General features: G+C 42.4%; 1 protein-coding gene across 12 annotated transcripts in view; it reads right to left on the bottom strand.

The window, feature by feature from the left end:
- PKP4 (plakophilin 4) overlaps positions 1 to 14394 on the bottom strand; it is a 195082-nt gene that overhangs the window by 19371 nt on the left and 161317 nt on the right. For all 12 annotated transcript variants that reach the window (XM_053259922.1, XM_053259940.1, XM_053259989.1 and 9 more), the window contains 4 exons: positions 8339 to 8456; positions 7641 to 7832; positions 7269 to 7442; positions 823 to 973 (listed from right to left, as the gene is read on the bottom strand). In XM_053259922.1, coding sequence (XP_053115897.1) covers positions 823 to 973; positions 7269 to 7442; positions 7641 to 7832; positions 8339 to 8456 — 635 coding nt within the window. The remainder of the gene's footprint in view (positions 1 to 822; positions 974 to 7268; positions 7443 to 7640; positions 7833 to 8338; positions 8457 to 14394) is intronic.

Here is a 14394-nt window from a genome sequence, read left to right as displayed (position 1 = left end):
AACAGATTTAAAATCTCTGCTGAATTATGAGGCAAGACTACAACACCTGGGGCTTTTTAGTTTAGAAAAAAGATGATTGTTGGGAGACATGATAGAGGTCTATAAAATCATGCATGGCATGGAGAAAGTGGACAGAGAGAAATTTTTCTTCCTCTCACGTAACACTAGAACCAGGGGTCATCCCATGAAACTGACTGCCAGGAAATTAAGGACTAACAAACGGAAGTACTTCTTCACACAATGCATAATCAACTTGTGGAATTCTCTGCCACAAGATGTGGTGACAGCCAACAACCTGGATGGCTTTAAGAGGGATCTGGATAACTTCATGGAGGAGAGGACTATCAATGGCTACTAGTCGGGGGGCTATAGGCTACCTCCAGCCTCAGAGGTAGGATGCCTCTGAATACCAATTGCAGGGGAGTGACAGCAGGAGAGAGGGCATGCCCTCAACTCCTGCCTGTAGTCTCCCAGTGGCACCTGGTGAGTCACTGTGTGAAACTGGATGCTGGACTAGATGGGCCTTGGGCCTGATCCGGCAGGGCTGTTCTTATGTAAAAGGGAAAAATATATTTTATGCTGTCAAACCCATCATCAACATAATGGATCTTGAGAAGGTTATGACCTTACATCAAGGATGAAGAATTTCATTTTTGATCAAGCTTTGCAAACATAAACTCCCCTCTGAAACAGTTTGCTTTCCAGTGACTGCTTGCTGTTATAGACTGAGACTGTCTACAGATGTACAAAAATAATAGAAAAATACCTACAATTTTTCTTCAGGTGGACAACTTGCATAGTGGAGTTTACCAAAGTACTTACCAATAAGCTCCTTGTTGCGAACATCTAATGCCATATTTCTCAAAGCAGTTGCCACAGAAGAAACAACTCTGTCATTGTCCATTCTTAGCAGTTCCACAAGAATTGGGAGCCCTTTCTCTTTTCTGACGGCAGCTCGAATATAGGCTGCAAACTATGACACAAAATACAAAATTACTTACAAACTTGCTCTGTGTGTATGTGTGTGTTGGAAGCAGCTCTTGAGAAGACAAGCTCACTCCAGGGAGGGAGACATTTTTGATTTGCTGCCTGAAGAAGCAAGCAAGCAAACAAACAAACAAACAAGCAAGCAAATAAATAAATCAACAAGAAAGCAAGGGGAAAGTACAAGGAGAATTTGGTAGGGCTGGTCTTTCGTAGGGTCTGATTTCTGGCTAGTTAGGGGCTTGCTTTAGGCAGGACAGTATCAGTTTCAGTTGTGCCTCAAGAGACAATGGGTGGGGATTAGCTGCAGGTGAGTCACACAGCTTGTTAGAGGGGCCACATTCCTGATGAAGCTCAGTTAGGAAGCAGCTTGTCTTCTTGTCAAACCTCAGACCATTGAAGGAGATTTGTTTGGAGTTTAGCGGAGAAGTGTGTGGGGAGGCACAGAAAAGTCCCCACAAAGGAGACATCCAGCATGAGGAGAAGGTGAGTACTACCCCACTTTTGTAATTTTTCTTGGAAAATGGAGCTTAAAACCTTTAATTAGCTGACAACTACAGCTAAGATTTAGCTTTCAAGTAAACAGGCTCTATACATTCTAAGCAGCCAATAAAACTAGTTATGGAGCTAGAATGCCAGCAAGGGAGGGGGTGCTTATCAGTATATTGCACATATGATGATCTACTTGAGGGGCAGAAGTCATAGGTGCAAAGAGCACCTGGCTCTCAGGGAAGATGTTTGCTCCCTCGGAGCCAAGGTGGCTGACCTGGAGAAGCTCAGGGAGGCAGAGAGGTATGTGGATGAGACGCTCAAGGAATGTGATAGAGGCATCCCACTCCCTGGATGATAGCTCCTCTGCTGTCATGGAGAAAAAAGGTCTCAGGGAAGGAAGACATCAATCTAAGGAAGAGGGAAATGCTCCCTTAGAAGAGGCCTCTCCCTTGGGTGATGCACCTATATATGCCTCCGGGGCTGGGGACCTCCTAGTAATGAGTGATTACGAAAACCAGAGTAGAAACAAGACTAGAGCAGACAGAAGCACATGACAGCTGGCCAAAAAGGTCAAATTACGATAAGGACAGAAGGATATTCTAGCTGGTCAAAGAGATTAAATGGCCATAAGAAAGAGTCACTTAGCTTCACACCAGGTAAGATATTCAATGTATAGGTGCTTATATGCCAATTCCAGAAGCCTCCAAGCCGGGATGGGCAAGCTGGAGTGCTTGGTTGTTAATGTGGGCATAACAGAAACCTGGTGGAACGGTGAGAGCAAGTGGAACATGGTTATTCTGGATACAAACTCTATAGAAAGGCCAGGAAGGGGAGGAATGGGGGTGGAGTAGCACTGTATGTTAAAGAAGGGATAGAATCCAACAAACTGGAAAACCTAGGAGAAACATGGGTGACAATATGAGGACTTAAAGGAAATTTTTTACTAGGGACGTGCTATTGCCCTCTAGATCCAAACACTGAGAGTGACCTGGAACTGGATCAGAGAGGTGTCAAGGGAGACAGAGCTGTAATAATGGGTGACTTCAATTACCTGCACATAGACTGGGTAAATTCACATGTGAGTATTCAGAGAGGACAAATTTCTAGACATGCTAAATGACTGTGTTGATGCCAAGGAAGTCCAATACAGATGCGCTGGACTTCAAAAGAGGAAACTTCTCAAAAATGAGAGGACTGGTAAAAAGGAAACTGAAAGGGAAAGTCAGGAGGGTCAATTCACTCCAGAAAGCATGGAACGTATTTAAAACCACAACAATAGAAGTTCAGTTGGAATGTATACCAAGAAGAAGGAAAGGTACCACCAAGTTCAGGTCGACGCAAGTACGGCTAACAAGTAGAGTCATGGAAGCTATAAAAGGGAAAAAGACTTGCTTCGGAAAGTGGAAGTCCTGCCCAAATGAAGAGAACAGAAAGGAACATAAACCCTGGCAAAAGAAATGCAATGTGTCATTAAGGGATGTGAAAAGAGAGTTTGAATAGTATACAGCAAGAAGTGTCAAGGGGAGTAACAAAAATTTATTTAAATATATCAGAAGCAGAAAACCTGCCAGGGAGGCGGTTGGACTCTTAGATGATGAGGGTGTGAAAGGGATTATTAAGGAGGATAAGGAGACTGCAGAGAAGCTGAATGCGTTCTTTACATCTGTCTTCATGGCAGGGGATACTGACCATATACCCTCTGCAGAACTGATCTTTTCAAGAGAGCTGGAGTTCTGGCAGCAAGCATACATTGTCTCCTTTGCTAACCAGTGCCCACCCTGGTTTGCATTTGAGTGGGAGACAACATATGTGAGCACTGTAAGATATTCCCCTTAGGGGATGGGGACACTCTGGGAAGAGCATCTGCCTGATTGCATGCAGAAGGTTCCAAGTTACCTCCCTGGCATCTCTAGATAGGGCTGAGAGAGACTCCTGCCTGCAATCTTGGAGAAGCTGCTGCCTGTCTATGTGGACAATACTGAGCTAGATGGACCAATGGGTCTGACTTAGTCGTAGAAGGCAGCTTCCTGTGTTCTAGGCCTGTAAGCTGAAGAGCTGGGCCAATCTGAGGTGACAAGAGATGTTCTAAACTGTCCTAAAAACACCTAAAAATTAACAAATCGCTAGGGCCAGATGGCATCCACCCAAGTGTCCTGGAAGAACCCAAATGTGAAATTGCTGAGCTCCTAATATGTAACTTGTCCCTGCAATCTGGAAAGTAGCTAACGTAACTGATTTTTAAAAAGGGATCCAGGGGGATCCGGGAAACTACAGGTCACTTAGTTTAACTTCTGTGCCAGGTAAATTGACGGAATGAATACTACTTGAGGACAAAACTGTTAAACATATAGAAGAACAGGCCTTGCTGAAGGAGAACCAGTACGGCTTCTGCAAGGGCAAGTCTTGCCTCACTAACCTTTTGGAGTTCTTTAAGAGTGTCAACTGGCATGTAGATAAAGGTGATCCAGTATACATAGCATACTTAGATTTCCAAAAAGATTTTGACAAAAGTGCCCCACCAAAGGTTCTTGAGTAAACTTAGCAGTCATAGGATAAGGGGACAGGTTCATGTGTGACTTTGTAACTAGTTGAAGGACAGGAAACAGAGGGTAGGAATTAATCAACAGTCTTCACAATGGAGGGAAATAAGAAGAGGGGTCCCCCAGGGACCGGTACTGACACCAGTGCTCTTTAACTTGCTCATAAATTATCCAGAAGTTAGGGTAAGCAGCAAAGTGGTCAAATTAGCAGATGCTACTAAACTATTTAGGGTAGTGAAATCCAAAAGAGATTGTGAGGAGCTCCATAAGGATCTCTCCAGCTGGGTGGATGGGCAACAAAATAGCAAATGTGGTTCAATGTAAGCAAATGTAAAGTGATGCATATTAGGACAAAAATCTCCAACTTACTAACATATACACTGATGGGGTCTGAGCTGTCAGTGACTGACTGGGCGAGAGATCTTGGGGTTGTGGTGGACAGCTCATTGAAAGTTTCAAGTCAGTGCACAGCAGCGGTGAAAAAGGCAAATTCCATGCTAGGGATTGTTACGAAGGGGATTGGAAATAAAACTGCAAATATTATAATGCCTTTATAGAAGTTTATGGTGTGGCCGCATTTGGAGTACTGTGTACAGTTCTGGTCACCGTATCTTAAGAAGGATATTGTAGAACTGGAAATGGTGCAGAGGACAACAACCAAGATGATCAGGGGCCTGGAGCACCTTCCTTATGAGGCAAGGCTATAGCATCTGGGGCTCTTTAGTTTGGAGAAGAGGCAACTAAGGGGAGACATGATCAAGGTGAATAAAATGATGCATGGAGTAGACAGTGGAGAGATAATTTTTTCTCCCTTTCTCACAACACTAGAACAAACTGATGGCCAGGAAATTTAGGACCTACAAAAGAAAGTACTTTTTCATACAGCACACAATTAATTTATAGAATTCTCTGCCACAGGAGGAAGATGGCCACTATTTTGGATGGCTTTAGAAGGGGCTTCGACAAATTCATAGAGTACAGGTATCTCAGTGGCTATAGACTGTCTTCAGCCTTAGGTTAGATGCCTCTAAATACCAGTTGCAGGGGAGCAACAGGAGGAGAGAGGGCATATCCTCAACTCTTGCCTCTGGGCTTCTCAATGGGGCTGTTCTTATGTTTCCCCCCCAAAAGATAATATGATCTTTCATCATCTATCTATTAATTTTAATTTTTTAAAGGGAGTAGTTCAAACCATAAATGGTTTGTAGCATTGAGCTACGTACCCAGCTTCCATTAACTTAAATGTGGGTTTGGCACCAACCTGACGTTTTAAGGCTTTTCATTATGGGCAACAGAATAATAAAATGAATTAGGAGATTAGATGAAATCTACAAAGTGATGTAATGATGGCTTTAATAACTATTAAACATGCAATAAATTTTAATGAAACAACAAAACATTGGCTTTTTCAAAAAAGGCAACTGCTGAAGCTTCTAAAACAAGATGTCACTTATTTTTAAATACTTTTAGTTTTAAAAAAGAATTCTTTCTTATTTCTCTGGTTATAAATTAAAGTGAGTAAAAGAATGCAATGTGGTGGTTTTGTAATATACCTGCTGTGCAGATCTGAAACAGTTTATAGTGATAATGCCTATCTACGAGGAACAATTTATCTCTTTTTTCTGCTGATAAACCTATATGTGTCTCAGTTAATTTAATTAAATGCAACCTCCCTTCTCTTGATTCTGTGAAAATGCTGGATTGTGAACCTTTGAAGAATCTCTGAGTCAAACCACTAAGTATAATAAACTGATAGTAATAAATCCTCCCCCCTCACCCCACTTTTATGGGTATATATTGGTCAGAAAACCTCAGTGTTCTTAACAGTGACAGAATTATAATGCTGCTCTCCATAACATTCCACTTTCCGCTACTGGCCACTGTAAAATGAACTGATGCATGAATAAGAGGGAGCAGAGATCAAAATAATCCACCTATCCATCTCAATCACAACAGCAAATATACAGTGCTGAAGACAAGTAGGCTCTGGATCTCAAGGATACCACCTACACAAAACCACAATATATTCTCATTGTCTCACATAGGAAGTTGCCTTATACTGAGTCAGACCATTGGTCTATCTAGTTCAGTACTGTCTACACCAGGCTTCCCCAACCTGCAGCCCTCCAGATGTTGCTGAACTACAACTCCCAGCATACCCAGCCACAATAAATTATGGCTAGGGATGCTGGGAGTTGTAGTTCAGCAACATCTGGAGGGCCGAGGGTCTGTGGGAGGTTGGCACTGCTCCCCAAGGTCAAAGAGTTGGCAGGACAGCCAGAGGGCAGCAGCCCTTTTATAAGCCCAGAAAGATGGCTAATCTGGGCACCTGATCCTCAAGAACTGCTGACTCACTCCCTCTGGCCCCGATCCCGCACAGACTCACCCAAAGGGTAGCAGCCGCAGCCCCACATGTTAGGGGACACACAGGCTGGCAAGCTGACAACAGCAAACAGCAACCACAGAGGCTCTCACCACTGGGCAGCAGCTGTCTCTGGGAAGCAGATGTTAGAGCCTCCTCCTCCCTGCAAGGCTTCTGGCAACTGAGGTCAGAAGTTGCCGAAGAATATGTCCCAACCTTCTTGCACATGCCATAACCAGTGTGGAAGGCCCAGGCACAGCTTTGCACCTGTACTTGCCAGATTTCACAGGAGGACAAAACGACCAGATATTCACTGTAGGCGTAATAGTAAAAAGAACTAGATAACACCCAGACTAACACTGTCCTTGATATGGAACATTTTGTTTGTGCAATTATTTTTGTCGCTCTCCTAATTTTCTCTATGTATATCCCTGAAGGTCCCCAACCCTCAAGGATGTATTTTCTGGGGGCATTGAAGACAGCAGAGGAAAGAGAGTGGCACTGGGAGCAACAATTGCAAAACTTTCTAACATGAGGACAGTGATAGTCTGGATGATGCCCACTGATTCTATCATATTAGTGATGTGTCAAGATATGTAAAGAGTTAGGACCTGTTAACGTTTGGGCATATGTGCTGACCCATTGCCAAGGGTCTGTTTATGTGAATTATGTTTTTGCCTGAATAAGTGAGCCTTACAAATAGCTAATTGAAGAATGTGTGATCCGAGGCATGTTTGCTGAATAAATGTGGTTTGCAAGATCATCCACTAGAAGCTGCATGCAAAATGATGGATCTCAAATGTCACATCACAACTGGTTCTCCATTACAGCACTGATGTTGCAAAAACAGACAGGATGAAATATCAAGAGTCTCAAGTTTCATACAATACCTTCCAGTTGCCTGCGGAAAGATTCTGAAGAGATCCTGCAGAACCTTCTAAAGTAGCAGGGTTGGAGCTTTCAGCTAAAAGAGTCAGATAAGGTTTCACTACGGAAGGGTGCCACAGCATTTCCACACCTTTAGGAGACTTTGACAATCCTGGTATTGGGCCAACACCATCCCACTGTGAAAGATATGCACTTATTACATATAAGCTCAAATGTTTTAGCAAAAGTATTTTTTTTAAACATTCTGCTGCTCTATATTATCAGAAGTAGGCATTTATTTCTTCAAGCATGCCATTTAAAAAATAATGGGAGGGGGAATCTTGCTATGTTTCCATAACAAATAAGCAAAAGGGGGTGGACAGAATAAAACAAACCTGATCTTCTTGTGAAGTTTTTTTCTTTTTCTTCTTCTTTTTCCCCCAACAGCTTGGCTCTGAATCTTTGCTAGGTGATTCCTTCCCCAAAAAGTCATCCAAGTCGTTTATACCCAGCAGGCGGGCCTGAGGCACCTCAAGCTCTAGACGGTAGGACAGGTTCCTCAGTGTGCACACACAGTTTTCCACTGTCTGTGGGCAAAACAGAAGAGATTCAACACTAAGGCACCCAAATACATTAGTGATTTGGGATATAAAATGAGAAGATGAATAGTTTTTCTTTTCAAGGGAAGTGTGCATTTGGGGAATCAAATCACCTAAATTTTAATCCTGATAACTCTAATAGCAACTGTTTAGTCTAATGTAGAGGTTCTCAAACTTGAACACAGTGAAATCTCCCCAAGTCAGCAATTGAGCCTACTTAAGAATAGGCAAGGCAAAATAAAAATTTAAAGGCAGATCCTTTAGAAGTAAGAAACGGGGAGGAGGGATGAGTAGAAACTAGAAAGTCTAGTGCAGTTCCAATGTTTATGTCTATAATTAAAAGAAAAATGGTGATAAATTGCCATTTCAACCTTCAGTAACACCTCAAAATATAAGAACCATGTGACTGGAAGAGTGAAATGAATTACAGTCAAAACTAAACTCTCCTGGTACCACTCTCTTCTCCTAAATTTGTAGTTAAAACATTTGCACACCTTGCTGTCATAATCAGAAGTGTTCACACACGTGTGGATCACATATAACAATGAATCAACAAGCCCTTCACAAGATCTCATCTGTTTCCGTGCCTCTTCTCCTGCAGAGCTTAGATTCCTAAGGCATAAAATAGAACAGGAATAACAATGCATATTAATAAAGATACTGTGGACTGGTATACTTATCACAGACATGCATATGTACAGCCAATCATCTGCAAGAGGAAAACTGCTTAAATAAATTATAATACATGTACAAATATGTGGCTGAGTTACAGTGTATTCCAGAACACTTAAAAAAAAAAAAGTTGCAGGGGAGCCATTGAAACACACTTCCAGCAGAATGCCCTTTGTTATAGTATCTCCTTCTGCCCAAGGGATAAAATGTTGAGAGGACAGATCAGAACAATTTCAATTTTTTTAAACCAAATACAGAGAAATCCATGGTCAATTTTCAGTCTAGATCAAGCATATACCTTTGTGTATAAACAATAGAGTTAAACATGGCACCTTAACTTAAGTCCTCAATTAATTTTCTCCAGACTGCTCAGTAACTAAAAAATAACTCCGAGTTAAAGAAAAACAGAAAAGACTCAAATGCACTTCCTTTTTCAATTCCTGGTCAATTCGTGTTGCTCTGCAAATTCTTAGCCAGAGATGTGGTTGGCAAAAAATGGTCCACACGCTTCATGTAGCCCTGCATAACTACTTGTTGCTGCCTGCTGCCATTCCAACTGTAATGTGCGGTCTAATCTGGGAGCTGTCCAGACCACATCGAATGGTTGCTGCCAGAAAGACTCTTGGAGGTCTTAAGAGCTTCTCAAAGCCAAGGAAACTAAATACAAACATGATCCCCTCCCACTTCTATAACTTGGGGAGGGGCAGCGGGGTGGGAGGGATGCAACATTCTCCAAGTTGCTCATGTTCTTTAAATGTAGTGTGCAAAACTAGACACTTTCTGGTGAAGTCCAAATCATGTTGCTATTACTTCCCACATCAAGGCTGGCCAAATGGTGGTTTGCAAGCGATGAGCACAAGACAATGCAGTGGGAATGAAAGGATCTCAACAATGCACATATGGAAATGCTGCTGCTAAAAACAGGAATTCAAGCACTTGTGAGAAAGGGGTAAAAAAAGACAGGTGCCGGACAGAGAAATCGGCTGTGATGGCACAGAAAAGCAAGAAAAGGATAGGAGGGTGGCAAAAGCAGTAGGGACTGTTTTGTGGGCAGGTGGCTCAAAAGTAATGCACCAGTAGGCTCAAACTGGCACGGATTAGGAAGGGGGCAAGTTGAGTACTAGGGTTGTGCATGGGTCGGTTTGGTGTCTCCTCTTGGAAGCACCGTCATTCAGAGTATCTAGAAATGTGGAATCTTCCATGAGATGGAAGTTTGAGGCGGTATACAAATTTGAAGGCACCCATTATTACAGCTCAGTCTCTCCTCGACGCCTTCCTGATTTTCTTCTGCAACTCCCAGTCAGTGTCAGCACTTGATCAGGAGGGCGATGGTAGCGCATTTCCTGTCAGGCCTTGTATTGTCACTCACAGAGTTTCTATGGAGGACTCTGGTCTTCCTAGGTTTTCTAGCTTGTCAAATTCTATCCCTTCTTTAACATACAGTGCTACTCAACCCCAATTCACCCCTCCCTGCCCTTTCTATAGAGCTGATATCTAGGAATAACAGCGCCCAGTGCTTCTCACTGTTATGCCATGTTTCTGTTATGCTCACTATATCTATGTTTTCATTAGCAACCAAACACTCCAGCTCACCCATCTTGGTTCGGAGGCTTCTGGCATGGCATGTATCCCTTATGAAACTGGATACTGCCCAGCTCCTGCCAGTGTCCAGGTGTCATTTTAAAAGCTGCTCTGTGACCTTTTTGATTTTAAGCACCATAAGACTGGTTCCATCTTGGTTCAAGTGGAGCCCATCCCTTTTGCACAAGCTCGTTTTGTCCCCAAATGTATCCCAGTGCCTAACAACTCTAAACCCCTCCTCCCGGCACCAGCACCTCATCCACGCATTGAGACCCCTCTCAGCTCCGCCTGCCTCGCTGACCCTGCATGTGGAACAGGTAGCACTTCAGAGAATGCTATCCTGGGGGCCCTAGACTTCAATATGCTACCTAGCAGCCTGAATTTGGCTTCCAGGACCTCCCGACTACATTTCCAAACATTGTTGATGCCAACATGTACCACGACAGCTGACTGCTCCCCAGCACTGCCAGAGGCGTAACTAGGGAAAACGGCGCCCGGGGCAAGCACTGAAATGGCGCCCCCTGTGCCCCCCCCAACATACTACATTATACTTTGGTTTTTCCTCACAAACGCCTGCCGCCGCTGCCACCAAGCCAGGCCACTGACTGGCCGCCAGGCCCCAGCAAAGCAATGGGGGGGCGTGGGCGGCACGGAAGGGACCGCTCATGGGGGAGGGGGTGCCGACGCGCTCCCTTGACTGCTGCAGCGCTGCTGCACTGAGCAGGAAACATTTGTATTAACAAAAAATTAAAAAAAAAATTGTCATGGCGGCGCCCCCCACGTGACCAGAAAAGATGGCGCCCGGGGCACGTGCCCCCCCTGCCCCCCCTATAGTTACGCCTCTGAGCACTGCCTAACAGCCTATCTGGATTGGAGGCAACTGTTATCCATGCCAGTGTGGCTCCTTTAAAGGAAACAGACCTCTCTTAGAAGGCAGGGTAATCTTTCCTAGTGCTTTATCCACAGAGCTCCATGGGGAAAGTCCTGAGAAAAAACTACATTTCCCAGCACTCCGTTATGCACCATGCTGCTGGGGTTCTACAAGGCTTTATTTCTCTTAAAGGGAAAAACACAACACTGTGCAAGTCAGTATGATGGGAAGCAGCTCTTGCATTGAAAGTTTTTTGCGCTAAAGTGGCCCTCGCTTAAAAAATAGTCAATATCTCTACATCACATCATTGCAGATCTTATTTGCAAATTTAAATTAATGTAAGAAATTTTGAATTCTGATCCTGCATTTTGCGTGCCTGTAATATCTATTACCAGTTTCTGTATATTATCCACCATTTAATCACATCACTGACCAAAAAAATATGAACATGTAAAATTCATTCCAGTCTAGGAGTGTTCACGAACCATTCGATGTAGATGTGAACCAGTTCTACATCGAATGGGTAGCAGGCTGGCGGCAGGGGAGTGCTGAGAAAGGTTGTTGAAGGCTCTTGTCTTACCTGGTTTGCTGCTGCTCCCCACTCGCTAACACCATCCCTAGTCAAATCACCAGCCGGATTACTGTTTAAACACCATTAACGGCAGCTCGGTTACAGCTGGAACTGCACCACTGCTGCACAGGCCGCCTGTGTTTAAAGAGTGATTTGGATGGGAAGTGAGCGGGGAGCGACAGCCAGCCAGATAAGAGCCTCAAACAACCAAATGTGCCTTTGTATAACATTCGATAGCCTTAAATGCATCCAGTAGTAATTAAAGGTATAATTGATCAAATATTATTCAATCCCCATTTATTTTAATCCTAACTTTTTTCCTGAGATAAGCACCCTGTATATCTAGATATAGTCAGAAACATGGACACGTAGCTTCATATTTTATTTTGACAATGTACAGAGCATATTGCTTACATAGTAATGGCTCATGATTCTGGCTTCCACCCTGGCTAAAAAGTTGTTTCTGATCCTACTCCTGAACCTATAGCTTCAACTATTGATTATATTAGTCATCCACTGGTGATTCTGCTTTGCTGGATTCTCTTGAACACATTTTGTGCTAGTTTAAGCATGAACAATCCTTGAATCAGGCCTGTATTCAGCAGAAGCAGGCCTCGACCCAAGAGAGATCCATAGGGAACTCAAAACATTTCTTTCCTCTATAATTATCCACTGTTAAAGCTACTTCCCTTGATCATTGCTAACAAAACTGGCTCCATTCAGTCATCACACCTAACTATGGTTTGGACTAACCATAGCTTAGAACCCTAGTCATCGTTTGAGTTTCCAAAACTTTAATCAAACCATGCTGTAGTAATGCTCCTCTGTGTTTGTATTGCTCAGCACTCCAGTCTCTAGGTGTAGTGGCCTCTAGGGGGAAGCAATAACTGTAAATATGGATTGTCAATTCTGATATTACATCACAGTAAGCACAAACTACAATTCACACTCACTCTGAATTATGATTTCTGACTCTTTGCCATCCGTTTGCAAATCATATTTAGTCAATGCAGCCAGCACATTGAGCTAGAATTACAATTCCTTAATTATGGTATAGCAATGGACACACTATGGTGTCTAAATTGAGCCTATATAAATTTAAACAATAATGCAAAATCTAACTGATGGTATTCTCTTAATAGTTCACATCATTTAGTGGAAAGTGACATTTGCATTTTCTAAAAATCCAAACACTTTCAGTTTGTCTGCAAAGGGCAAATAGTTGTTTTTTTCTTTTATGGATTAAACCTCACTTGGATTAATACACAGTGTGAAACATCCAGACTAATTATTCATGACAGAACACTTAGAGAAGTTAAAATAAAGAGCTTAATTTCATTGGGTCAGTTACAACACATTATGCCATTGACATACCTAATCATATCAGTTACATATCCATATCAGTTACATAGCAATGTGATAATTTATTTTATTAATTTAACATTTTTTTATACTGCCCAAAACTCACATCTCTGGGCAGTTTGTAATCATGGAGTTCTGAATTAGCTATGACAAAATCAACAAATTTTACAGGACTTGAAACCATAGCACATGATATGGTTTGGTTTCTTTCACACTGGCCATTTTTCTTCCCTATTTTGCTATTCAGAAACAGCAAGAACTGTTTCTGGGTTTGCTATTCAGAAGCAACTGGAATTAGCCTACTACAGCCAGCAATCCAACTAACCTTTATAATGTGACTTGCAAAGAAGTCTCTTAGTTCTACAAAAATATGTAAAGTAAAGGTAAAGTCCGTGTCGACTCCTGACTACCACAGAGCCCTGTGGTTGTCTTGGGTAGAATACACGAGAGGTTTACCATTACCATCTCCCACACAGTCTGAGATGATGCCTTTCAGCATCTTCCTATATCACTGCTGTCCGATACAGATGTTTCCCATAGTCTGGGAAACATACCAAAATATGTAGGCGGAATACATTAAAAGGAATACATTCCCATCACTGGATTAGCTCACTCTGCATTTGTACTGAGCTGACTGGTTGTAAAGAAGCCTCAGGGCAATCCTTAATAATACATTTTGCAAAGATCTGTCTGTGAGCACCGAAAAGGTCATTTAAAGGTCCTTGACTGAGAGGTGCCATTAAGTCTGACCACCCACTGAGGCCTGACATTGCAGGTTGTTTGCAAAACAATTGCAAACATGCAATTGGGGTTAAAATGTCTCCCAAAAGCAGAACTGCGGTAGTATTACTCAGCATGAACTCTGCAGACCACTATGATGAAAAAAAGGTTTTTGCTGGGTAACAAAAATGTTTAAACAATTTAGGTTTCTAAAGGGATTTTGTAAAGATTTGGGGCACTACTGACACCTGAAACCATTTGTACTAAGTGAGAAACCTAACAATTATGAAAATAGACATAATATTGCATTTTGTGCTTCTTTCACACAAGAAATGGAAAGCACAAGCTTCTTATGCCCAATCCCTTGAGTGTGCCTAAAGTCGCTCTTTAGAACCTGGCCAGTATTATCACATGAGTTATGACGTATGTGCTTCATAATAATCTTTTCAAGTAACACTAACTACAGTGGGTATTGAAAAGAATCACCCCCTTTGATAGACCTTAAATTCTGGTTCCCTTACTTCCTGAAATGAAAACACAAAGAAAATTCCCTTCACCAGCTGTACTTATCCAATGCAACCTATAACACCCAACTGAAAAACATCACAATTACAGTCCAGAAAAAGTGTCAGAAATAAAAAACAAGAATTACTGAGATTGAAAAAGGATCACCCCCCCAATGTCAATATTTTCTTGAACCACCTTTTGCTTTAATAACAGCCTTGAGTCTGTTGAGATACTTCTCTATCAACCTTGCACATCTAGATGGAGCA

The sequence above is a fragment of the Hemicordylus capensis genome, chromosome 1, assembly GCF_027244095.1.
Source record: "Hemicordylus capensis ecotype Gifberg chromosome 1, rHemCap1.1.pri, whole genome shotgun sequence".
NCBI classification, from domain to species: domain Eukaryota; kingdom Metazoa; phylum Chordata; class Lepidosauria; order Squamata; family Cordylidae; genus Hemicordylus; species Hemicordylus capensis.
Note: the sequence above shows the minus strand (reverse complement) of the source record. Positions and strands in the feature narration are given on the sequence as shown.